This window comes from Alosa alosa, chromosome 1 (assembly GCF_017589495.1).
Source record: "Alosa alosa isolate M-15738 ecotype Scorff River chromosome 1, AALO_Geno_1.1, whole genome shotgun sequence".
NCBI classification, from domain to species: domain Eukaryota; kingdom Metazoa; phylum Chordata; class Actinopteri; order Clupeiformes; family Clupeidae; genus Alosa; species Alosa alosa.
In genome coordinates this window covers 19,729,080-19,754,907 of record NC_063189.1, presented here as the reverse complement: position 1 = coordinate 19,754,907, position 25,828 = coordinate 19,729,080, and the positions used below count along the sequence as shown (strand labels likewise).

At 41.4% G+C, this 25,828-nt stretch overlaps 1 protein-coding gene across 3 annotated transcripts; it reads right to left on the bottom strand.

Moving 5' to 3' along the window:
• Positions 1-708: 708 nt before the first annotated feature.
• Positions 709-25,828, bottom strand: cdh10a (cadherin 10, type 2a (T2-cadherin)). 3 transcript variants are annotated; one of them, XR_007195332.1, is made up of 13 exons: positions 25,693-25,828; positions 18,123-18,530; positions 12,556-12,850; positions 9,356-9,475; positions 8,774-8,941; positions 8,451-8,638; positions 6,710-6,963; positions 5,373-5,509; positions 5,005-5,126; positions 4,801-4,909; positions 4,388-4,639; positions 1,455-2,034; positions 709-1,420 (listed from the first exon to the last, which is right to left on the bottom strand). XR_007195332.1 is itself a non-coding variant. In XM_048259672.1 (12 exons), the coding sequence occupies exons 2-12, from the start codon at positions 18,345-18,347 to the stop codon at positions 1,553-1,555; spliced, it is 2,352 nt and encodes a 783-aa protein (XP_048115629.1). In that variant the 5' UTR covers positions 18,348-18,530; positions 25,693-25,828; the 3' UTR covers positions 709-1,552. The 3 variants fall into 3 exon arrangements, 2 of the variants coding, with proteins under 2 accessions (XP_048115629.1, XP_048115639.1); XM_048259672.1 differs by having other exon boundaries at positions 709-2,034; XM_048259682.1 differs by lacking the exons at positions 12,556-12,850; positions 25,693-25,828 and having other exon boundaries at positions 710-2,034; positions 18,123-18,248.

Here is a 25,828-nt window from a genome sequence, read left to right as displayed (position 1 = left end):
TGATGTTTCAGTGGTGCTGTGCAGTATGATGTTACTTTCTCTCAGATTAAGGAACAGCAATGACAAAGCTCAAAGTTAATCAAATTTCTTAGATATACCATGCATACTGTTGGATTTTCCATGAAACTAATCATGTGTTACCAAGTCCCCCTGGAAGCCTTCCTGATCTTTAGTCTTTACTTGTATGTCCCTTAATCTCCTCAGGTAGCCAATCCCTTCTTGCACCCATGTACAAATCCTCTAAATATTCATATTCCTCCAAAAGGATTCATGAACTGATAGTCCCATATTCTCTCCAAAATCATAAGCATAATATTTTAGGCCCACTAAATAATGCCCATTTTGACATATGAGCCTCATCTTTGAAGTTTCCAGACAGTGCACAACATAACCACGTCAGTCTTCAACATCCTTCCCCCATTCACATCCCCCTGCACTAGTCAAGGGAGGACATTTGGCAAATGATTTCAGTGTTCAACACCCTCCCAGAAAATCCCCTTCATGCGCACAGATTCAGTTCCATCACCAGGATCAGTCTGCCTTCTGTCTCCTGCTGAGCTTTGACGCTGGCAACCTAAACACTCTGAACTTTTCAGTGTTTCTTTTTTATATCTAAAATTCAAACGGAATTTTATTGTGAGTCTACAGATTACTTTAATGGTGAGAGTAGCTGCATATGTGGCGATCATACAAAGGTAATCAGAACATGATATTTTGTGGAATAACTTTAGTTTTTATACCAGACAGAAATTGAAGTCATTGAAATAGTTAAATATGCTGTTTTGTTTCATGTTCTTGAAGCCCCCCTATTTTCACACCATATACTAATATATTCTCTTGATTTCACATCTAAATTTTTGCTATTGGCATCCACTTAACCATATGGAAAAAGTGATAATGCCCCATTTGTTGAATTAAGTAGCTTGATAATCACCTGCAAGTAAGAGGGTTGTGGATTTCCATTTTTTATTACAAAAATAAACTTAATATACATAAAAATGTGTGTAGAAAACACAAAGACCCTCCATACATACACCAAAACATGTGACATTAAAGATGTGTGACATCTGTCCGGATGTGTTTTACAGTTCATTTGACTTCACAGCATGACACCTTTTCAAAATGCAAAAGCCTTCACATGAACCAAAAATAGAAAAGAATAATTCTCTCTCAGTAGACCACATTACTAGAGTATCAAAACCTCCATCAGCCGTTGTCATTGCACAGAGATTTCAGAGCACATTTGCAGACTGCTGAACAATCATGGACAACCACCACTGCTCCCAGCACAACACTGCTGTAACACACACACCTCAACACAAGACCTGGCCTGCACGTGATACGAATGGCAACGGATGTCTTAAAGGCAAATAAAGAGATGAAAACAATACAATAGTGAACGCAATCGCACGCATATGTGTGTGTGTGTGTGTGTGTGTGTGTGTGTGTGTGTGTGTGTGTGTGTGTGTGTGTGTGTGTCTGTGTGTGTGTGTTCAGAGTCACTGCTAAAGTCAACCATGAGCTGAAGTAGGGGTGGGGCTGCCATGCGCATTTAGGCCTTGTCCTTTGCTATGTACATATCAGCGAGCTTTTTAAACTGAGGGCCCCAGCTGCTCAGGTACTCATAGTCATGGTCCCCCTCGGTGAGGCTGGAGCCGAGGGAGCTCAGAGACTCGGCGGCGGAGCCGGTCCCCTCATAGGCGTACGTGGCCAGAGAGTCATATGGCGGGGCCGAGGGGTCGCTGTCGTTCTCCTGCAGCCTGCAGTTGATGAAGTCCCTGGCGTCAGCGCAGTCCGGGGTGGGCGACGGGCGGTGGTAGGGGAACAGGATCTCGGGGATGATGTCTCGCCGCTGCTTGTTGCTCTCCACGGCCTCGGGGTGGCGCAGCGTGCCGATGTCGAAGGCCTGCGTGTCCTCCTCTCCGCCGCCCTCGTCGTTGTAGCTGACCACGTTGTCTCGCACGTCCTCTTTGGAGATGATCAGGGGCTCCTTTCTTCTCTGCCTCTTCAGCGCAGAAAACAGAACCACGATCACTGTGGGGTGTCAGAAACAGGATGATCAGTAAATAACTGATACATGACTTCACATTTCAACATTCCTCAAGAAGGTGGGTATACAAGCACGTAATGGTGGATTGAGTGGGTCTGGGTTCGGGACCATCTGTCTGTCTGCAATGAACTCAGTCCACTCACTCACTCAATCAATTTTTATAATTTTTCATTTTTCTCACTCATTTTTCTATCATGATTTTATCTCATGGCCATCTTGAAACTGGCATGACAAAACACCATTGTACTGTGTATCCACAAATATGAAACATTTGTGTTCCGTTTGTGTGTTTTGAAAAATTGACAAATTGGACAAATCAGACTAAGCATGCAACTGAACTAAATGCCTTTTGTGGATATCAATAGGCACCAGTGTACAGAACTAGTGTAATGAGTCATGTTTTACTGTTAAGGATATCAGTCAGGTGATGAACCAATCACCATTCACTAGACCAGCTGATTTTAATTGGCACAACTCTTCTATAGATCGGCTAATAAGTGAAATCCTCTGTTTTAAGTGTACAGGTAGGTGTATGTTAGGGCTTTTACTTTCTGAGTTTTCCACCTTTGCAAAGGGAGTGATGGAATCATCCAAGTGATGATACCTGACCGGGACTCCTGAGACCCGGAACAACCAACTGATGTTTTCCAGTAAATGTTTTGATTGAGAGGAAAGCAGCAGCTGTCAGATGTCATTAGAATAAACCTCTGAAGTTCGCCTACAAAAAAACTGCCATCTTTGCCCATATAAGAAGATGGAGTACTTGAGATTGTTCCTATGGGAAAATAGCATGTGGATTTTGAATAATAGCACCTGTTACAACTCTTGTGGGGACGAAGAAGTCTTCAATGCACTTTTTTTGCCCCATACATTTTTGACATTTGCCTCCAGTGGGTTTCGTGATCTTAAGTATGTTAAGACACCGAAGTTTGATTTTTGCTACTTGAGGTACCTTGCAATAGATAGTTATAAGTTAGTAGTTAAGTTAAGTTCTAGTTAAGTTAGAAGTTAGTAGGCGAACTTCAGAGGTGTATATGTCTGGAGAGGCTAAATGCCCACCCAAACCCCGTTGCCAGTATGCAGTCTGTCAAGAAGGTGGGAAAAAGAAGAGAAGAGGTGTGGTTTGAGATAATCTGAAAAAGGAGATTTCAATCTTCTAGTGAAAGCATAATGGCAGTGGGTCTGGCACTTTAGCTAATGATAGTTTGTGAGGCAAGTAACAGTTCCTCTCCATGTAGTGAATGAGAATCATTTATGCTAAGCTGAAGTTAGCTGATGTCGGAGAATTTATATGATTGGCTCAGAGTGCTACACGTGACCCAAGTTAAAGCTACCTAGCCATCAATAGGAAAGCTGCTATAAGACTGCTAGCTCCCCCATCTCAATGTGTGGTTCATTGACTGTATATAGATAGGGTTCCTACGGGTCATGGGATTTCTTCCAGACATGGAAAGTCAGGGAATGTTCTCATTTTGGGGGCAAAGTCATGGAATATCAGAGATTTTTGTTGTAGCAGTTTAAAATCTACTTGCCAAACTACATTAAAGGGGCCCTATGCAGTTTTGGCCATTTCTTCACTGTTTTCTCAACAGAGCTCCCCCTACAGCTTCAGAGTATTTATTTTACGACACACCTCGCTCGGTCAGTCTGCCGTTTCCTCTTTCCCTGTTCCTCCGACAACGGTTTACTCACTTTCTGCCTCTTTTCACCGCCGGCTCTGCCATGCAAATGAGAAACTCCATCGCTACCTTTTTCTACCCAGTGCCTGGCATGTATGTGTACGTAGTGCTGTGCTGTAAAGCAATTTGTTAAATTGCGAGACCACAAGACTCTCTGACTCTGAGGCCAACAGCCCACCGAACCAAATTTGCAGGGCTGTTTTTTCCGGCCACAGGCACAAGGGGGAAACGAGACAGCCACCATTCAACCCGACAAAAGTTATATAACCATTCCAATGACTCCGAAGCTGTTCAGTTAAGGTAAATTAAGCTAAAAAAAACTGCATAGTTCCCCATTAATACAAATATATTTCCACTCAGAATTGGTGTATATCTGGTTATTAGCTTTACTGCTTGCTTGAGTAGGTGTGGTTAGTCCAACTTTGTTTATTCAATGCCCATTTATTCATCTCTCGCTCTGAAAAAGTAAAAGATTCTTGAACGCTACACAACATTGAAATATTTGGTCGGTATATTGTATCCTTCATTATATAGTTGGTCATGGAAATTCAGTTTTTTCAGGGAAAGGGTCATGGAATTATACTTAGAGTGGGAACCCTGTATAGAGATGGACACAGTATACAGTCAATGGTATGGGCTGCAGGCCCCCTGCACTCACTGAGGAGAAGGATGACGCATAGCAAGATGGCCACCAGCGCTCCTGTGCTCAGGCCAGCCGACAGGAGTAGCGCCTCCACACTGCAGGAGCGCAGGTTCCCGCCGCCGTCACAGCTGCACACGCGAATGGTCAGCGTGCTGGTGCTGCTCTGCACAGGGAAGTCGTTGTCCGAGATGACCACGGGCAGGTAGTAGGCGCTCACTTCGTGCCGATTGAACCCGCTCCGCCGGGTCAAGATCCGGGCGGTGTTGTCTGATGGGGTACAGGGAGCAAGAGGGTGTGAGATTAAAAGGACTTCATAAGATTGTGGAAATTCAAATCGTAAGTAAACACTTTAAAGGATGTATATTCAAATGTATATTTGTCTATTTCTTTGTAACATGAACATTTATTTGATGTGAAATGTCATTTACCTTCATTATCAAGTATTGTAAAATTTGGATTGTTGGAACTTAAACTGAACACAAACTTGTGTCCAAAAAGAGGCTCATCTGTGTCTGTGGCACTTATAGTCTGTATAAGCTACAACAAAAGAGAAACATCATGTTGAATATGTGTACAAGTTTCATTAACATCCTCAACAAAACTAAACAGGGAATAAATGAATGTCGCTGTACCTGCCCAGCTTTGACATTTTCACAAACAAATGTCTCATAATACATGGCAAATTCTGGGGCGTTGTCATTGACATCCAGGACCTTAATAAGAACAGGCACACGGCTCATTTGATGTGGGTTATCTGAAAGTTCAGCACACAGAGACTAGTTAGTCGTCAACCAATTCCTGATAATGTACTATTGGGATATTTGAAAAATACCCCAAGAAGTTGTTTTGACTCATGTTAACATTTCTGGATGTTGGCTGAGAGGCAGCATTTCACATGCCATTACCCTCTGCAACCCTACATTTATTTCAGTTTGCTGCTACCCTCTATGCTCGTGTTCCTGGAGTAGTTCAGTGAGTTGCGCGAGTGAAAAAAACTCACTTATTTCAGTGGCAAGCACTGAGATATTGTGCCATTTCGATAGCTCTCGGTCCAATGGCTGCAGCGTTGTGATTGATCCATCAATTGGGTCTATGTAGAAGAGTTTGTCTCGATTTGTATGGTGGTCAATGGAGTACCTGTTTAAAAGAAAGAACATAATGCACTGTGATTTCCTTCAACACTCTGTAGGCTGCAAATGTGTGGGGCTGCTTCAAGAAAAGTGACCTTTAATGCAGCAATGAGGAGGTTTAATCAGGGAAAACTCAACTCACTCTCATCAGAGGTACTACAGTCAGCTGTAGACAGGGGGCACTCCAGCTACACGTGAACCTCTGTGAGCTTTATTGTCGTGACTTCTTATGCCCTGAAAAGCCTTTATGCCAGTGTTGCTTTAATTAAAAAAATTGAATTTGCAAGGCAAGATATTACCAATAAAGTGGAGTAATTTGTTAGTTCTACATAGGCAGTAACCTTGAGCTATCTGGTGAGCACTACTGTTAAGAATATTGCTGAACTTTTAGGTTTGTTACAAACTCATTATATTCTGTATTGTACTGTTTAGCTGAGCCCATACAATTGCACTTAGTTTATTCAATTCTGGAGGTCTAGGTTTTTTTTTTTTTTAGTTTAGTTTTAGTAACAGGTGGAGGGGAACAATCTCTGGTTTAAAAACTGTTTAATACCTTCTGTATATAGCCGGCTATTTCTCATCTGAAATGAGCATGGCATATATATTACTATGTCCAAATAGTCAGTGTCTGGATAGGCTATAATCAAATAAAACACTGGACAAGAATATTACAAGATAAAACTGCTAAGATGGAATCTGAGTCGAGCACTCTCTGTCATGCTGTTTATGTGGTAGATGTTCTCAAAGGAAGATTTTATGTCTGTGTCTTGCATTGTACATATTTCTGATAATGCCACAATGTAATGGATCGTGAAAGCAATATTTGTCATTTTTGCATTAGCCATGATTGCTGCAGTGACTATCTACACAAGTAGATAGATACATGGCTCTTTTCTATCTTTCTTTTGTTTAGAGTATTCCAACATTTTGTTCCATTGCCTGGTAGAAGTACTATACAACTGTACTGTAGCAACACTATAGAGGGGACATTGGAGAGATATTACAGAACATCACATCAGTATTATACACTACCATAGAACTACTACAGAACTCTCATAGCATTACTATAGTTCTTTTTCAAAAGGGCAATGTTTGTGTGTGTGTGTGTGTCTGTGTGTGTGTGTAGGGGGGCGGTTGGGGGGTTGTTAATTTGTCTGTATTTTGTTCATCTTTAAGCACTCTCCAATCTTTTCAGACGGCCACTCACCTCACTGGGTGGTGAGGACTGTCTGGGTCCCAGGCTGTGACCTTCCCGATGGTGTTGCCTCTGGCAGTGTCCTCCCGAACCTCCACAACATACGGGGACACGCTGAACACCGGCGGCTCGTCCACATCCTGGGCCGTGATCTTAACAGTGGCTGTGTCCCTGAAGGGCCCGAACGAGGAGTAGCGCGAGTCCAGCTTGGTGTTGTTTACCTCAACCTTCACAGTGTAGACTCTCTGCCGCTCATAGTCCAGTTTCTGAAGGGATAGGACAGCAGACTTTCAGGCAAAATCCACAATACAGTACAACCTCAATCCTGATTAAGGTGTACACAATACAGTACAACCTCAATACTGATTAAGGTGTCTATGGGGACACAATATAACACAACCTCAATGCTGATTAAGGTGTCTATGGGGACACAATATAACACAACCTCAATACTGATTAAGGTGTCTATGGGGACACAATTTAACACAACCTCAATGCTGATTAAGGTGTCTATGGGGACACAATATAACACAACCTCAATCCTGATTAAGGTGTCTATGGGGACACAATACAGTACAACCTGGATGCAGTTCCGCCAACTCAGATAAATAAATAATAAATATATTCTTTCATACCAACGATATAGCGCGATGACATTGTTAAATTAAATGGTGAGTTAATTTTTCGAGTTTACAGAGGTGTATACAAAAGCTATTCTTGTCCAAAAAGTATTGCTACACCACGTTACTCAATATGTTGTCCAACGATGAGTCATTTTTCCCCGTTGTACCGACACTGGATTTTAGGGTTCCCCCACCTGTCAAATCCCACATTAACCACTGAGTATACAGTATACATGATGTCCATAAAATGTGGTAGTTATTGTACAGTATGTTTGATAAAACTAGCACATTTAAAAGAAGAAAAAGTTGTTAAGGCCTAGCTTACCACTTCCACCTAATGTTATGCCTCTATATTTTATGAATTAAGAAGTATTTATTGATCAGGAGAACATTTTGTTTATTTTTCTTTCGGTCCGTGGTTCCATAACACTATTCAGTTGTGCCGCAAATTAATAGACAGAAGCACCGGAATTTAGGCATAATCTAGCCTAAATTCATGGCAATTTTTTTAAATCCGAGGGCCCCCATTGGCTCAGGGCCCCTGTACACCGTGCACACTTGGCACAAGCCATGATCTGTCCCTGACGGCCAGCGACGCGACGACAATTTATGGCAGGCGACCGGCAAAATTGAATAGAATCTATTGAAGTGAATGGGGCAACGCATAAGGCAAGTGGAATGGCGGCCATCGCATCGCTCTAATCGCCCCCTTTCTATTTTTCAGGGCAATTTTGATGCGTCATAATAGAAAACAGCTGTATGGTCAATCTCCACTGAATCGATGGGTGATCGTGTCGCCAGTAGTGTGTGTAGTACAGCGATTAACAAAATTCCACTGTCGCGTTTGACTGACGCGTGTGATGGCTTTTATTGTTTTATTTGGTAATGTTCTGTTTCATTTTCAGATGATCCATCTGAGCTCATGTTGACCTAGAAACTCACAATGATTGCCTGGCATTGATTCAGCCTCAAATAGTCCACAAAAAGTGTACCTCATATCTGGATAGAGGATTTGCTTTTTGTGGGTATATATCACTGACTTGGGCTGATGGATACTCTGTTTACATAGTACCAAGTACCTGTTGATGATGCATCATGATGAGCAATATAGGTATGCAGTGCCAGCTCACCTTTTTCACCATGATGATCCCCTCCTGAGTCATGCTGTCTGTGAGGATACTGAAGAACTCCCTCCCATCCCCATCTATAATGCTGTACTCCATCTCAGCATTCTCTCCTGCATCGCCGTCTTTGGCTTTTATCCGTCCCACCGTGGAGCCTACCTCAGTTGATTCCAGAATGCTGAGATGGTAAGAACCTTCAAACAAAGAACCAAAAAACAATCATGTTCCATGGTGATGATTCTGAATGAGTGTGTCTGCTTATTGTCTGGTTGTCAGTAACGTTGTATGTTCTAGTGTAAATACTCATAGGTAGGTATGCTAAAACTTACTGGATGAGAATCTTGGTGGACTGTCATTGACATCAGTCAGGGTGATGTTGACTGTGGTAGTCCCAGAGAGGCCTCCCATTTGCCCTGCCATATCTTTGGCCTGAATGACCACCTGGTACTTCTCCCTTACCTCCCGGTCCATATTAGGTAAAGCTATTTTGATCCACCCTAACGATTAAATGCAACATACAAAATTAGTACACCAGGAAAACACAAACATGTTGGCCTTATTCTGTATGTGCTGAGTGACCTTAACACAGTCATGTAAGAATGTAGTTTCAACATTAAATTCAGAGAGAAAAAAAACAGAATGTACTTGAGAAGGATTTGCATAAGTAAAAGAGATGGAACACATATCTACTTCATCTAGTTAGCGCCATACAGTATGATGTTTCACACACTAGCTCCCTAGCGAGTCTTAGAGAGTCACATTCATTGTCAGAAGCTCGAGGCTTGGGTGGGATGAGAAACGTCACTGTCAGATCTGTGCTCCTGCTCATGCCTCCTTGTCAGCACAGCAAGGGCCTCAGGGACACACGTCAGTGGTGGGCCCGTCTGGCTCCATATGTCCTGCACACCCACCTGAGTCTGGCTCCACGGAGAAGTAGGGCTGACCTTGGAGGATGCTGTACACCAGCTTGGCACTGTTGCCGTACGAGGAGTCGTCGGCGTCTGTGGCGGTGACTTGCATGACTGGCGTACCTGGAGATTTTAAGGCAAATGTGAAACTAAATGAACAGCTTATTCATTGCGTCCCCCTCTCCAGTTCATCTCACAGTGTAAACACACAACCATGCCACTGCCACAGACCAGGCTCGTGCAGACTGCAACATTAATGAAACTGGAATGGAACCACGCACCAAACAAGTGAGGCTTCAACAAGAAAATGTCAAAAATCACCTCGCGATTAGTCCATACGATTGTTTACAGGGTGTAAGCTAAATGGTAAATAATGGCAACAATGACTGTGAGGTTAGACTATAGGAGTAATGTAAGCATGTATGGAGGAGTGTGTGAATGCACAGTGAGTGTGTGTGTTGAGAGTAGATGCACGTGTCAGTGTGTTGGCATCTCTGTGTGTGTGTGTGTCTGCGCGTGTGTGTCTGCGTGTGTGTGTGTGTGTGTGTGTGTGTGTGTGTGTGTGTGTGTGTGTTAATGTCTGAGAGTGTGTAAGTGTGTCTTTGGGCATACATGGCCCCACTCCTGCCCCAGGTATGAGTGATTATAATGAATCACCTCACAGCTTTTCAACAGTCAGTGCAGTGCCACTGCAAAGACTACAGGGGGTGCAGGCAGTCATCACAACTACGTGTAACTGCTCTCGAGAAGAGATGAAATAGAGACAAAAAAAATCTTTTTTCTGTAAAGATTCCATAAAGTTTATAGATCCTCACTTTTAGTATCATTTACTTTTAAAATAAGAAATATACGGAGCCCAGGAGGTGTCGTAGCAAGACTTTTTGTATATTGATGGAACATGCACCCATTTTACTAAATCATGCACCCATTTTTTCTAAATCATGCACAAAATCATGCACTCATTTTACTAAATCATGCACTCATTTTACTATTGTGCGCACCTTTTACTAAATTGTGCTCTTGTTTACATCTATTGGTGTGGTCATTTTAATTATTTCGATCCCACATTTATTGGAACTAGTGAGCCAACAGACAGTTTTAAAAGCTTATTTAACATTATACAAGTTCTTAGATCAATAAATCAGAAATCAAACATTGTTGTTAAGACATAAATTTTACAGATTAAAAGTAGTGCTGCACTTTGTTGTCCCTATGCACTGCTGCAGTTAAGCCATTAATCCAGTTCTTAGAGTTGGATTTTGTGAATATTGTAGCTTGTTGTCTACTGTAGCCTACTGTGTTTAGAATGCCTTCTGACTTAATGGTCAAGGGGAACCTTATATGTGGGGAGCAGTGGCCCAAGTCAGGCTGTTGTGCTGGCCTAGTTTCTGGGAATAAAACACGAAGAAAAAAAAAAAAGTAACTGAGCACATGATTTCAGAAAATGAACACATGATTTAGTAGAATGAGCACAGGTTTTAGGAAAACAAGCACACATTTTAGTAAAACATTCTCTTGATACCGAATAAATAAATCTCGCAATGACACCTCCAGGGGTCCTCAAAAAAGTTTGGGGAAGCATGTTCCTATTCAAGGACAAAGTCTGACAGAAAAATAAATAGCCATCATAGTAAAAGAACATAATTAGTTTCTCTCCTAGGTGAGCTCACATGGAGACGCCTGGCACAGTGTTTGGAGTTGAGTTAGAGCAGTCGGAGTTATCTTTATTATATTGCCAGGAAACAGCATGAGACTTTTTAAATATGCATGGGGTATCTATCATCAGTATTTTTAGTCATGCCACCATGTGACAGACTTGGAAGTCAGTGCTTAGCCTCTCCCCTATGATTTTGTCTGATTGTCATGATTGATGAGCTTGGAATTAGAATGAGATGTAAAATAGAGAGGAAATGTGATGGGGATCCAAAAAGACAGAGCCTCCGAGCACCAGTGTGTGAATGTTCTAGAAACAGGGTGCTTTTTTGAGTGCTTGTGCAAATGGAAAATAAATATTCATACATAAATGCGTGCCTATTATGCAGGGTAGGCAGAGCAGTAGAGGAGGTAACAGCGTTCAGATGACTGTGATTTTGTTCTTGTTCATTTTTCATCCAGAGAGGCACTCAGACATACCGCCGAACTCAGAGGCTGCTGTGGCACATGAATTGGATAGGCTATATAGTCCACTGGAAACACCTCTTGTTAAACACGGATGGAAAACTCACTAGAGTGAGGAGAGGTTCGGTTCCCCACACACAGCCAGGTGAACAGGCTACAAACGCTGTCTCCCTGTCCTATTTATAGCCTAGTCTGTATCTCTAGGATTAGATTTGGCAATGCTCGCATACTGTAAGAACCTCTTGTTGAGGTTTCTTCTCTTTTATGTCTCTTTTCCTTTTGGCCATCAGGAGGAATACTAATGAGCTGGGCTGAATCTGCCTGGTTCCAAAGAATAGAGCAATTACAAAAACATCTAGCCCAGTGCCTGCATCAAACAAAGCACCTACACTGCCACAAAGAGCCCCCCAGAGACCTCACTAAAAGCGTTCTGTAGATTTTCTAGAACTGTGCTATGTCTAGACCACAAAAAGAAATCAATCAACACCCAATTTTGAAGCAGTTGAAGTTATGATGCCGCTTTGCAGTCCGCCTGGTTATGGGCACAGGGGCGTAAATGAAAAAAGGATATAATTTTCTTTCTCATCTTTCCTGTGGATTACTTGATTACAAGATATTGATGACATAATGTCGCATGTTATTGTCTAATTTTGCTTGACTAAAGCTTCAGCCATGGAGCGTCAAGGTCCACACAGATGTGTGGAAGACTATGAACAAAACAGAAGTGTGTGCTTTTCTCCTTCTCCTGGGCTCAGACTAGTATACAGATGAAAACTGTCTCCATCTATACAAGTAAAATATCAAGGAGAAATAATCCATAACAATGGCAGGACATTGACCTGAAATAACCAGCAGAATAAATGCTGGTGTGAAAGCCTCACACCCTACAGTACTCTGCACGTCTCCCTTTAACACCCCCCTCACGCTTCACAAGGCCTGTCAAAAAATGAAAATCTCAAAGCCAAAACCATGAAACTAGGTTTGACCTTGCAGGGCCTCTGGTGGCAGCCAAAAATGTTCCTGTTCACAGCCCAAAAAAATGCCATCGTAAAGACAGAAAGATAAAGAGAAAAAGACGCACTTACCGACAGCCGTCATCTCAGGGACGCTGGCCGTGTAGGTGGCCTTGGCAAACTTTGGCTCATTGTCATTGATATCATGGATTTTGATAATGAATTCGGTCTGTGGCTCTAGAGGCCGGTTTGTCCTTGTGTTGACAGCTGTAACTTGCAGCTTGTAATTGGCCTTTTCTTCCCTGTCCAACTTCCTGATGGCGTGGAGATCACCAGTTTTTTCATCTATCTGAAAAATAGTCCCCGCTCCTTCTCCGGTGAGAACGTAGCGCACAGTGCCATCGAGTCTGTCCATGTTGGATTGGAGCTAGGTAGAGAAGGCATGCATTGGTGTGTGAATACTAGTATAGCAGAACATTTGCTTTGCAAGAACGTAGAAACTGAAGTGGACAGGGCGTAGCAATAATAGCTCATAATTCAACAGTGAGTCTAAAGTCTAGGAGGAGACAAGAGGAGTGATTCAAGACAGCATGCTCCACACCAGATATGCTGCTATGTCTAAATGTAACTGCTTATCATCTGATCAAATATTTTTTGACACATTTATGAGACCCTGCTTGTCTCATAAATGAGTTTTGTTTTGGTGTCATTGATAGAGTAATTCCTGTGCGCTTTCATGCCATGACATGCACAATGTGACTGGAACACCATAGGAACACCATAGTTCATAACCGTTTCCCTCAGACAAGAAAACTGTCAGTCCAATCAGCAACAAGAGGGGAAGATGAAACTAAAACTTATTATGATAAACAGTAGCAGCAACACCTGCAGACTTCAAAATATGTACAGTAGTTGGACAAATGCAGAAATGTATTTACAGCAAAGGTAGACCCACATACATTGTTTCCTGACAGTTGATGCTGTTTATTGTCAGTTTGTAAAGTTTAGGCGAAGTAGGAAGTGGTGTTAGGAATCTCTGATCAATTTGATTGGTAAGGCTGGACCAAAGATTTCAAAGTTAGTGCCCATCACGATGCATGTGTTGCAATAGTTTTCCAAAATTCACCTGGTGAATGAGTTTGGATTTTTCTAGGCTAGAAAAGCCCTGCTCACATGCCATTATTTCCCACATAATTGTAAGTGGTTAATCAGGAATGAGGTTTCCTTTTCATCTCCTTCAGGCAAAGTAATGTTGGTCAATTGCTCCTTAAAGCATTCTCAGCACCTTCATAAAGGATTTTAAAGTTGTGTTATGCATTATGGTATTAGCAATAAAGACTTATATCAGCTGTATAGGTCCCACCCAGAACAAAACAATGAAAAAAATATGTTTCTTGCTTTTCCAGATCTAGCTGTAATAACCTTTTTTGGTTACACTTTACTTGACAGTGTCGACATAAGAGTGACATGACCAGTGTTGGGGAAGTTACTTTTAAAAAGTAGTGTTTGCTTGTTACTCGTTACTTACTCAAAAAAGTAACCCGTTACTTTACTTAGTTACCCTGTAAGGAAAGTAACTTTTTACGTTACTTGTTACTTTTATGTTGCTCGACTTTGGGCAGAACCCAATATCTGTTCCTAAATGTGTAGGCCTACATAAAGTTCTACTATGGAGGACATAACAGGTATTTCTTTTGTGCTATTTATTATAAAAAAAAATGCCACAAACAGAGCACTTGACAAGAAAACATTGGGCTTATAGGCTTCAACACCACCACTAAAGCCCTATGAAACAATATCAAATAACATAGCCTCGATACATCTTGGGCATATAGGTGAACACAAAATATATGAGGGCTTATTTTATAGCCTTATACTCTTTCATTAAACAGGCGCTCCTCCGAAATTTGGTGCAAAGCTAGTGCAAATCGTATCAATAGGCTGGCAGTTGAGTTAACGGCAGTGGACAAAATCAGGGCACAGTGTAGGCTACAACTAACACTCACATTCCTCCCCTTAGTTTCAACTTCAAAGTAATGTCCATCCCTCAGAAATTAGCGTTGGCTGCGTCTCGCTTCATTGCCACCAGCCTCTGTCACGTACCATGTGGAGCTATGATTGCACTTAATGCTACCAGCCTCTGTCACATAGGCTGCCCTGTGGAGCTCGTGCCTATTGCGCAAGCGTGCAGCTGAGAAACCAGCGTCGCTGTCAAACCTGTCCCTGGGAAAAGTAACTTTGCGCCGATATGAAAAAGGAACTACGTTACGTTACCAAATTTTCAGTAGTAGTGCGTTACACTACTTTTTACTCGAAAAAGTAGTTATGTTACTGTAACTCGTTACTTTGTAATGTGTTACACACAACACTGGACATGACACTATCATGAACATGTCATAAATAAATCATAAACGCTTCTATTATTAAGTGACATTCGTTTTTTGTTATAACAAGTTAGGGTTAGGTTTAGGGTTAAGGTTAGGTTTAGAGTTATGGTTAGGGTTAGGGTTGGGGTTAGGATTAGGTTAGGATTAGGGTTAGGTTTCATGTGTCAGGACAGAGTCATGTGTTCATGACAGTGTCATGTCACTCTTATGTCGATACTGTCAAGTCAAGTGTTACCCATTTTTTGACCCGCCCATTTTTATTTTATGAGCCTCTACAAACAGTTGAGCTGACCGATAAGGGTAGCAGAATTTAGCATTAGTCTATTATCTTACTTGACTAAACTAAACACTATCTAAATGATGCCTTTAGGCACATGCTTCAAATTTAGTAGTACTGTTTATTTGGAACACTGATGTGATTTTGGAGGTCAAAGGTCAAAATTCAAGGTCACTGTACTAGCTGTAAAGACTTATTTAAACATACTGTATTTAAAACATTGATGCACTTTACATTCATTACAATACATAAATAATTCTACATTATTTATATATATATATATATAATGGGCGGATTATGAACTTTTGGGCCCCTGGGCCCAGATGTATTAAGGGCCCCCCCACTTCTTGTCTTATATGTGTGTGTGTGTGGGGGTTTGGGGGTCCTCCCCCAGAAATTTTTAATTTGTTTGATGTGCATATATATATGCGTGTAATGTAATGTAATGTAAATGTAATTTAATGTAATATATTGTGTTGTAAAGCTTTATTAAACAACAAAGTAACAAAGTGGTGCATCACAAACATTTCTATTTGAACTTGAGTTAAACAGATGAATCTGCGACCAGGTACCTATAAATAATGCTAATATAAAGCTTGGTTTATTTACATGAGGTGCTCCGGTGAAACAATCATTTTCATGAACTGATTGAGTGTTTTCTACTATATTTTCATCCTTTTAAATTTGTGGACTTGGTGCACAGGTACACAAAACTTTTTTTTTATGTTTACCTACAATATTTGCATCCAATCTTATGTAATCATATTGCTGTGGAATGTGCATATGGCCTTAAAATGCTGTAGTGGTGATCTATGACCCTCAAAGCTGTGCAGATACCGAGTAATATGCTTCTTGGCTTTAAACATCAGGGTGGCTGTCAGGTTAGCTGAAAATTGGCTGGAAATTGTGTGCCACTGAAATGTTGTGAAACAGTTCCTCAACATTTGGCATGAGAGAAAAATAATTTTGGAAATGCTTACACACGCCATCAGAGACTTGACATAAACTTCTAACATAAATAGGCCATTGTGGATATTACACACTGACAACTTGATGCTGTGTAAATGATAACTCTAACCCCTGACAAAATCATCCTATAAAAGAAAATGATCGCAAAAGAAGAAGCAGAGTCCCTGGCACAGCTGTACTGTACATCTCTCCGAGCAGTATGGGCCCCTTGGTGTAGGGAAAGCACAGTAAGGTGGAGCCGCTGTCATCAACATCAACTCTGGAGAATGATGCACTGGTCTTATCAGCATGTGAAAACCTCATCTCATCTCTTTACATGTCAGTATAGCAGCCATCAAGAGATGGCACTAAATGACACTTGATCCCTCACAATTTGTTCTATTTTAATTTTGTCACACATCTTGGTTGGTGTGACTTCAATGGGTTTTTAGCTCTTGTCAACAGTCTCTAAACAAGCCAATTAAGAAAATGAAAGTAGTCTATCCAATTAATTTGGATTTAGTTGACATCCTGAGTGGTTGAGGGTAAACAATGATTAATTCATGACAGGTAAGACTTGGAGACTAATTCATCAAATGTGTTAGCCATCTCACTGTATCACAGAGCCATTAACTGAGATGGAGAAACTCTACTGCATATCACAAACTGTAGACCTAGAACCATCAGTGTGATGAATTAGTATCTGAAAATATGATTTGTAAAGGAAGGCTTGACTCAAAGCATGGAAACTGTGTACCGAATGAGAATATTGAGGGAGAGAATGCTATTAAGATGCAGTCTGACCACACAGGCCTGACATCCATTTCTGCTGGGTCTGGCCACCTGGTCCTGGGAATGTTAATGCTTGTCAAAACTGGTATTCTCCGCTTGCCTCCCTGCCTGCCTCGCCAGTCCTATCAACTCTTTCTCCGTAACCCTCTCTGCTTATCACTCTTTGAAAATACTTAAGCCTCAGTGACTGTGTAATTCATATTTGCTCTGCTTTGCATCCCTTTGATGATACCAAAGAGTATAGGGAGATGGAGACCAAATCAAAAATAGGATGTCAAACTTCCTCATGCAGAACCGAGCCATATGTCTAACCCCCATAGTTGACAAGATAAATTATACGTCTAACCCCCATTACTCAGGGGAAAAGGTGTTGATTTGGGTGGGACAATGCAACACTACAGAAAAAGTATCATACATTACTATGACCTTGGGACAGATATACAGTACAGTACTAATGTGTTAGCGCCATAGAACATGTGATGTCTTTTAAACCCAGGTGTTTAGTAGATCTAAGAGAGCTTTAGAGTAAGACAATATTCTGAGCACCAGTTTAGCTCATCTGTAAAAGCAACCATTACTTTAGTTTGTCTTTATATGTCAGTTTTCACTTTAGTTTCTTACCTGTATGTTAAAACTTGCTCCACTATTGAATTGGTTTACACATTTTAGTTAGAGCAAGGTGGCATCCCTTTACTTTTATGACTTTTCAAAAGACTGAGGTCAGGCAAACGTCTGAGACTGAGGAGGAGCTTCTATCCTCAAGCAATCCGTATCCTGAACACACACAATACTATATAAACTTTTTTTTGTTTTGTTTTCTTACACACTTGCACATGGACTGTACACACACTGCACGTTTTATTCTCTCTTGCTATTTATTAAAATATTTCTTGATCTTTCTTTCTTCACACTTGCACAGAAAAAGCTGAACACCAAACGAAATTTCACTACATGCTTTACGTTAGTTTTGCTATGTATGTGACAAATAAACGTCCTTGTATCCTTTATTATAGTTGATCAGCCTCCGCTTTAGTACATTCATGGTAAGTAAAAGAGGCCACGGCGTGAACTTTCATTATTTAGACTGCACTCTCTAACGTACATGCATATGCCCCCTTGTGTGCTTGTGTGCTCCACACTAGAACGTGCCCAAGGATAATGCATGCAATGCATACATGCATGTATAGGCTACATGCCCACAGTAGTGTACTGTACATTCAGCCCACACAGTACATACTGTACATACTCCACATATCTTCTCAATGAAATCTCCACATGCCTCACTCTTGCCTCACCTTGCCAACATATTGGTATTCATTTGCCGTGTACTCCTCCATCAAGTAGAACTGGTTCCACATCCATCCCCTCTTGGACCTGTGCAGCACTCCCTCGCCTCTGACCGCCCCAGTGGCCAGCTTCCTGTTTCCCCCATCGCCGCCGCGAGGCGTCAGTCGTGCCGGGCTGCTCAGGTGGGAGATGAGGAGCAGGGAGAGCAGAGGGAGGAAGCGATTCATCATCATTACATCAATCAATCCACCAGAGAGAAAGAGATATATCCGCCTGTCCGCCTTTGCGTTGGAGCCCCGCTGGATGATCTAATGAGGGCGAGGCTGCTTGCAGGGAGAGGCCGGAAACAGAGGAGGGGTGGGCAGCACAGGGGAATCTGACATTGTGGTCCGCGCTTTGATCTCCCCCTCGAACCTCTGCAGAGGAAATCAGAGTAGAGAAACATGAACTCCTGATGAAGGGGAACAGTTGCTTGTCAAGATCTATCAGCCACACAGATACAGCGATTAGTGGCCTCTCGCTGGCCAGACTATGGTGGGGAGTTCAGAGAGCAGGCACACTTAAAAGGCATTTTTGTTGAAATTTGTCATCCTTAACTTAACTGTATGACATCCTAACCATAACTGTATGAATCCTCTATGATTTGCCCTTTCTCACATGGCCTGAGATGTAACAGTGCGTCACAAGTGCTTAGATGTTGAGTTCGGCCTTGATTGATGCAGATAAAACTTCCAATTAGTCCTCATCCAATGGCATACATAGAACAAATATTCAAATTTGATAACTAGTAAAATGTGTCTTTTTAACCCAGAGTTTTTCTCCATAGGTGAATGCTGAAGGCCTAATGTAGGAATGCACACACATCACATCAGGTGCCATATACTGACCGTAACAAAGGAAAAAGAAAAACATATCTGCCCACTGTCGTCTTTGCTTTGCTGATTTAATAGATACAACGTTTCGACCACTCAGGTACAAACAGGTACTTTCTGAATGCTGCAGCTGACACCAAAATGAGAGTATATGTTGGTAGCCCTTTCAGTCCATCCAATCAACTCGCCCATTTTGTTCTCCAAGCTATTCATAAACAGATCAGCCCTGAGCTATGCTGTGAAGGCCACTACTTTAAATGTATCTGTGTAATGTCCACACACTCTCTGGCACAGCTTAATCATCAGAAATGTCTGTATTTGTGTGGAAGTGATTCATAACGTGTTGGAATAATCATGTCTGTTCACTATATCACTCTTTGACCTTTGACCCATCTTTGACCCATTCCCAGAGTTTCAATTAAGCTTCATAGCCAACAACACCGCCTGGGACAGCTTCAATGTGCATAAACACAGTTTTGATCATTTATTTGATTATATATCTACAGTATGTGATATGTCTAGGGGCTGAAGCTACAGTACATTGTGAATATGACACTGTGTTAAGCACTGCTGTCTTTGTCCCAGCATATACAGTATGTAAATATGTTAGAAAAAGCCCACCAGGCTCTTCCACATTTTTTTCTGAGTAAGACCGAGAATCTATTTTTCGTATCTCTGTGAAATACAGGCTTAAAACACAAATGCTGTATACTGAATGCTATTTATTTGGATATTTGTTTGTTTGTCAGCATTAATTTCCTTAAACTGCAGTTTCTTCACCTTAGTGCATAACTCCCCTTGCTGCTTGCAGTACCACAGGTTTATGAAGTTTTATATTCAGACAGGTAAACTGGGAGGTTTGCAAACTCGGTTCGAACTCGGATGTCCTGATAGACGGAATGTTTAAAAGCCGCCTGATAAACAGTGATTATCAATGACTTCTAAAGTGACTGCAGCAACTAGAGCAAAGGTCTGTCTTTGTATTAGGGCTGTCAAAATAACTGATTAATTTCGATTAATTAATTTGAGAAAAAATAACTGATTAAAAAAATTAGTGCAGATTAATCGATTCCGTATGACCTTTGACCCTGAGCCGTTCTAGTCAGTAAAAATTAGACTGTAAAATGAAGGAGAGAGAAGAAAACGTGCTGCCTGGATCATTGATTGGAACATTTACTTTTAAAAAATGGCCTGATGGTGTTGATAAAAATAAAGTGTTGAAAATAAAGTCCTTTGCAATGTCTGCAGCAAGGAATTTGCATATCACCGGAGTTCATCAACTCTATAGTCGCACATCAATGCAAAGAAATAAGTGTTGACATTGAGGGGAGTGTTTATTTATTTTCATTGTGTCCCCTAGGTTATATCTGTGGCATGAAATGCCTTGTATGTGAAAAAAAAACCTTCTTATTATGGCCATTATTTGAACAGTGAAAATAACTAGATGTACCGCAGAGCGGTACAAAATATGACCGCCGCCCAGTCCAGCACATTTTTTCCACAAAAATAAATTACGCTGACAGGCCTATATGATTCTAACTGTCTTATGCATTATCCACACTCAATTCTCACTGGTATCTGCTAGACAACAAGTACCAAAACATGATTAGTTCATAGATTTCACATGTAAAATTCATTTTATACAACCCCACCCCCATCTTGCCTGTTCATAATTCTGAGAAATTCTTGAATTGTGTGCATGTGTGCGTGTACACGTTTATGTTTATGTGTGTTAGTGTGTGTGTGTGTGTGTGTGCGTGCTTGTGTGTTTGCCTGCGTATGTGTGTTTGTGCATGTGCATGCATGCGTACATATGTCTACTGTGTGAGTATGTGTCATACGTATGATTACTGTGAATGTATGTGTGTGCGTGTGTATCAGTTTATGCACATGTGTGCACATGGAATGGGTTAACATGACCCCTGGAGGCAAACATACGGAAAAAATTGGTCATCCTAGGCCCTACGATTCTCAAGATATTCACAGAAAACTGTGTCTGCCCAACCCTCCTTTCGGGGGTCCAATACAGCGGGGGAGCTACAGATCAAAACAAAAAACGATGGTTCCATGCTATCCATGTGGGGTTACATGCCCACCAAGTTTTGTGTACCCCGGTCTTTCAGTGTCCCGGGAATCCTTGTTGGTGTACGGTCACTAAATGTACACATAAATGATTTTATTGTAAGGCCCCCCATGAACGAAAGTCCACAAAACTTGGCATGCATTCGGAGGGTGTCATAATGATCCTACACTTTCAATTTCGTGCAGTTTTGACCATGTCAGCCAGAGATATTGTGATGAAAACACCTAATTTTTTGCTTTTTAATTTTTAACTAGGTGGCGCTATACATAAAATAAGTGGTAATGGGATGGGTTGACATGCCCCCTTAAGACCAACATACAAAAAAAAAGGTGGACCTCCTAGGCCCTACGGTTCTCGATATATTCACAGAAAACAGTCTCCGGCCACCTACAGGCCAGTTGGTGTATAGTAACATAAAATAAACTTGGCATTCAGAGGGTGTCATAATGATCCTACACTTCCAATTTCGTGCAGTTTTGACTATGTTAGGTCACAGACACCTGCGATTACAACACCTCATTTTTACTTTTTGTGTTTAACTAGGTGGCTTATACATGAAATGAGTGGTTATGGAATGGGTTGACATGGCCCCTTGAGATCAACATACAAAAAAAATGGTCCTCCTAAACGTTACGGTTCTCGAGATATTCACAGAAAACTGTGTCTGCCCTACCCTACTTTCGGGGGGTGCAGTCCAGCGGGGGGGCTACAGATCAAAACGATGGTTCCATGCTATCCATATGGGGTTACATGCCCACCAAGTTTAAATCTACCCCCGGTCTTTCAGTGTCCCGGGAATCCTTGGACGGAAATTTGGACATGTGAAAAAAAAAAAATAAAAAAAATAATCTGACTAAACCTATATGACCGCCCGCTTAAGCTGCGGGGGTGGTCATAATAATAACAGTTTTTGAACTTTAATGTCACTAATGCTGATTATTCAATGATTCATTTGAATTTAAATATTTAAAATACTTTTACAGCAAAAATTATATATGCGATTAATTTGGATTAATTAATCACAGAGTATGATACACTCAGAACATTGTGTAAATGATGCTTGTTGTCCCTGGTTTTGATTGTTGCTATATCCCCTTGTGCTTGCCCCTATATATTGCACACATGGGGCAGCCGTGGCCTTGGTTAGCGCTTCGGACTTGTAACTGGAGGGTTGCCGGTTCAAACCCCGACCAGTAGGCACGGCTGAAGTGCCTTTGAGCAAGGCACCTAACCCCTCACTGCTCCCCAAGCGCCGCTGTTGTTGCAGGCAGCTCACTGCACCGGGATTAGTGTGTGCTTCACCTCACTGTGTGTTCACTGTGTGCTGAGTGTGTTTCACTAATTCACAGATTGGGATAAATGCAGAGACCAAATTTCCCTCACGGGATCAAAAGAGTATATATACTTATACTTATACATTGCATGCATGTGGCTCTGAAGCAGTCAGGTCTTCCTGTTTGCTACAACAACACACAAACTGAAATGCAGATTGGATTATTATTATGTGTTCAAAGTCAGGGAAATATGCACCTATTACCATTGCTTTTAAATAATATGCCTAGTGCTTAATAGTGTTGTTGACATCATTGTTAATTCAGCCTCATGCCTCCAGGCTGCAGAGAGTCAACTCTCTATTGTAACAATTAATCCAGTTTGATTGTTATTATGATTGAACGTTTCAATTATCATTTCAAGCCTTTCCAGGAATATCATTAGCATAGTGGATATTAATCCAGGATGCATGGTGCATAGCAAGCAGAACTGCACACTGGAAATACCTGACAGCTAATGAATTTCTGATGGCAAGAAGTCAGTGAGTTTAGTGTGTAGTGTGAAACCACAGACTCACTTACTTGAGACAAATTGAGTATGACACTGGAAGTTCTTTTAATCCCACTAAATGCTTGTTTTTAAGGTTATTCTAAGTTATAAACAGCTTTAGAGACACATTTTTAAAACATTATTTAACTACATATTTGACATTCTTTTTGAAACCATAAGCCATTTCCCATTATATGTCTACTAAGTGGCAGGGCCCTAATTGAAATGGTGGGCAAAGTCTAACGTCTACAGTAACTAAAGCTATAATAATGAGGCAAAATCTATTGGTAAATTGCATGCCCTGAGCAAGATCCTGTGCACAAACATTGGTTAGTCAGCTGAATGCTCCCACACACACCACACAATGGCTTCAGTTCATGCACAACACATTGAGTGATTTGCTCTTTAATTCAAATTAAAGCCCAAAGTCTTTATGATAAAAATCTGATGCAAAACAAAACTCAAACACTCTAGGGACACATTGAACACATGCATCATTGTGATACAGCCCACACCCTACACTATCTCTAAAGCAGTTAGAAGTACCCACGCACAGTGCATCAGGTGTCTGCCCAGTAGCCAAACATCATCAGTCGTGAGATAGGTGTTTAATCTGCCTCTGAGCCCACACGTTCGCCTGCCAGTTCCTTTGGCAGAGCGCAGGCCCTTGCGGCATCCAAATGTCCACTTGGTGGAGCTCAAGAGCTGCATTGCCGCCTGCTCTGCCCGGCAACCCCCACCACCACCGCGCTCCACCCTCAGCCTCTGTCCATCCATCTCTCCACCTCTCACATAGGATGGCTTTCACAGCTGGCCTCTCCTCTGAAATATTCATGCCATGTCCTCTTTGTTTTGAAACTTTGATACAGATCAGATGCACTGCATGTTGATGGCTTACCCACAGGAGGCCCTTTGATTCCAGCAGGTTTACAGAATCAAGGCAGTCATTTGAATATAAGATAATTAAACCGAACAGGTTCCAGAGTTAGATTTTGTTGTTGTTGTTTTGTGTCGTTACAGGGTTTTAATGGTTCAGGTCTTTCCTCTGTACTTGGAAGGAAGGGGAGGTAGCATGTTTGGTCTGCTTGAGTTGACTCGAAATTGGAAGACACATTGACATGATAAACAGTGTTTTGTGAGTCTTTTGTAAGAGAATAAATGTCACAAAATGGTGCCATGAGACACAGTCCCCTCAACAGCGCATCCACATAAAGCCTATTTCCCTGCTCTTTTTTAATTGCAGCTGTCTGTCCTTTGCCCAGCTGTACTGATGGTGTTTAATACTGTGCTCTTCCATTACATTTAGCAACAGACATCTATTTAATGTGGTACCCCCTTGGCCCTTTTACAACAGCTTAAGAGTCTGATATTAATATCACATTACACCACTGCCAAAAATAAATTGATTGTCACCGACTTTTATCTCATTATGAAGCAAATTGCCTTGCTTGAGATCCCACTATTCAGAAGGCAAAGTGTGATTGTGGCCCTGAATGGGGGCACAGGGAGTTTATCTAGTGATTCATCTCCATGTTGAAAGGCAATTATACATATGACACAGGCTGAGTGTGTGTGTGTGTGTGTGTGTGTGTGTGTGTGTGTGTGTACTTTAATTTGTGTAGAACATTACTGCCATAATATGATTACTCAGACTTGTAAAACACTTGGACATGGTACAAAAAATAACATAAGAGGTGGTGATCTTAAAAATGATGCAGTGGTAGCATGGATAAATAATCTGAGGGCACATATCTGCTATCTAAGAAGATGACAAAATAGCCTTAAATCAAGACATATTATAGACAAAGTTCATATATTGATTGATCTGGAAGTTACTAGTGGATAACATGATTATCCACACAGAGGTGATGATGCTTGTAGGAAAAAAGCAGTGAAGAGCTCTCACCTCAGTGCGCTTTGAGACAGCACCAGACTGCGCTGCTCACTCCTCTAGATGCTGTACTGAACCTAATCCCACCGTGGGCAGAGGCTTTCTAGCAGAAAGGTGCAGTCGTCTCGCTAAAGCTTCAGCTGTGCACTGTGTTAACAGATTGCAATGTTTGTCCCAGTATTTGTACAGTAAAAGCCTGGGTAAGTCTCGGAGGGGAGAGACAGTGACTGACGCATCAAAGCCTTCACCATCCCAGAGCCACATATCTCTAGCAAGGCGGATCAAACACAAACACCTCTAAGCATGCTCTGAGAAATTAAATTGAACTCGCTGAGACGCATGTGTGCTGATATCACAGAGTAAGAGTGAACTGGAGACACCAGGAAACACGACTCGAAGTGGAGACATGTTGTGCATGTACGACTGGGTGCCTGGTCATGTCTATTAAAAACATCATCCAGTTTTTTTCCACATACCTTCTTAAAGTTGTTTGTTTTAACTGCTGCTGTAGTCATATTTTCTATTTCCCAATATCATACAAGAAAATCCCATGTTTTGTTATGCTTAGTAAGGGTATGAATGAGCACATTCATCTCCAAAATAATTTTAATTCATAGGTGAACAACTAATATAAAGTGGTACTGATGACGTGACTGACATTGATTTGAAATAAACAATGACATTTAAAAGAAATACATAATTTCTTAAGTATTGAATTATGTGACTTTATAATTATAATTTTGCAAAATTCTCCTGGGCAAACTTTCCTTAAATTTCATTTACTTGAATCTCACAAATATGCAGTTAACACAGCAGACTCCAAGTACACCATAGACAGCAACTGTGTGTTCTCATCAGCACAGAATAGAAACCCCATTCCAGCTATGTTGTCACATATAAGTCAGTCCTACCTTTCAGAAAGATCTTGTGTCCCTCTTAGTGCATGTCATCTATCCTCATTTCAGAGCTGAGCCGGGCTTGCGCTCGCCTCTTGGCTGCACTGGGATTCCAACACTGACTACAGTTGTGTGCACGAGCGCAGCTGCC

Bases quoted from the DNA above. Each gene is read 5' to 3' on its own strand.
- cdh10a (XM_048259672.1), bottom strand. From the start codon at position 18,347: ATGATGATGAATCGCTTCCTCCCTCTGCTCTCCCTGCTCCTCATCTCC. The intron at 4,910-5,004 runs GTACAGCGACAT...CTTTTGTTGTAG, and splicing joins AAAATGTCAAAGCTGGGCAG to CTTATACAGACTATAAGTGC. The intron at 2,035-4,387 runs GTGAGTGCAGGG...GACACCCCACAG, and splicing joins ATGCGTCATCCTTCTCCTCA to TGATCGTGGTTCTGTTTTCT.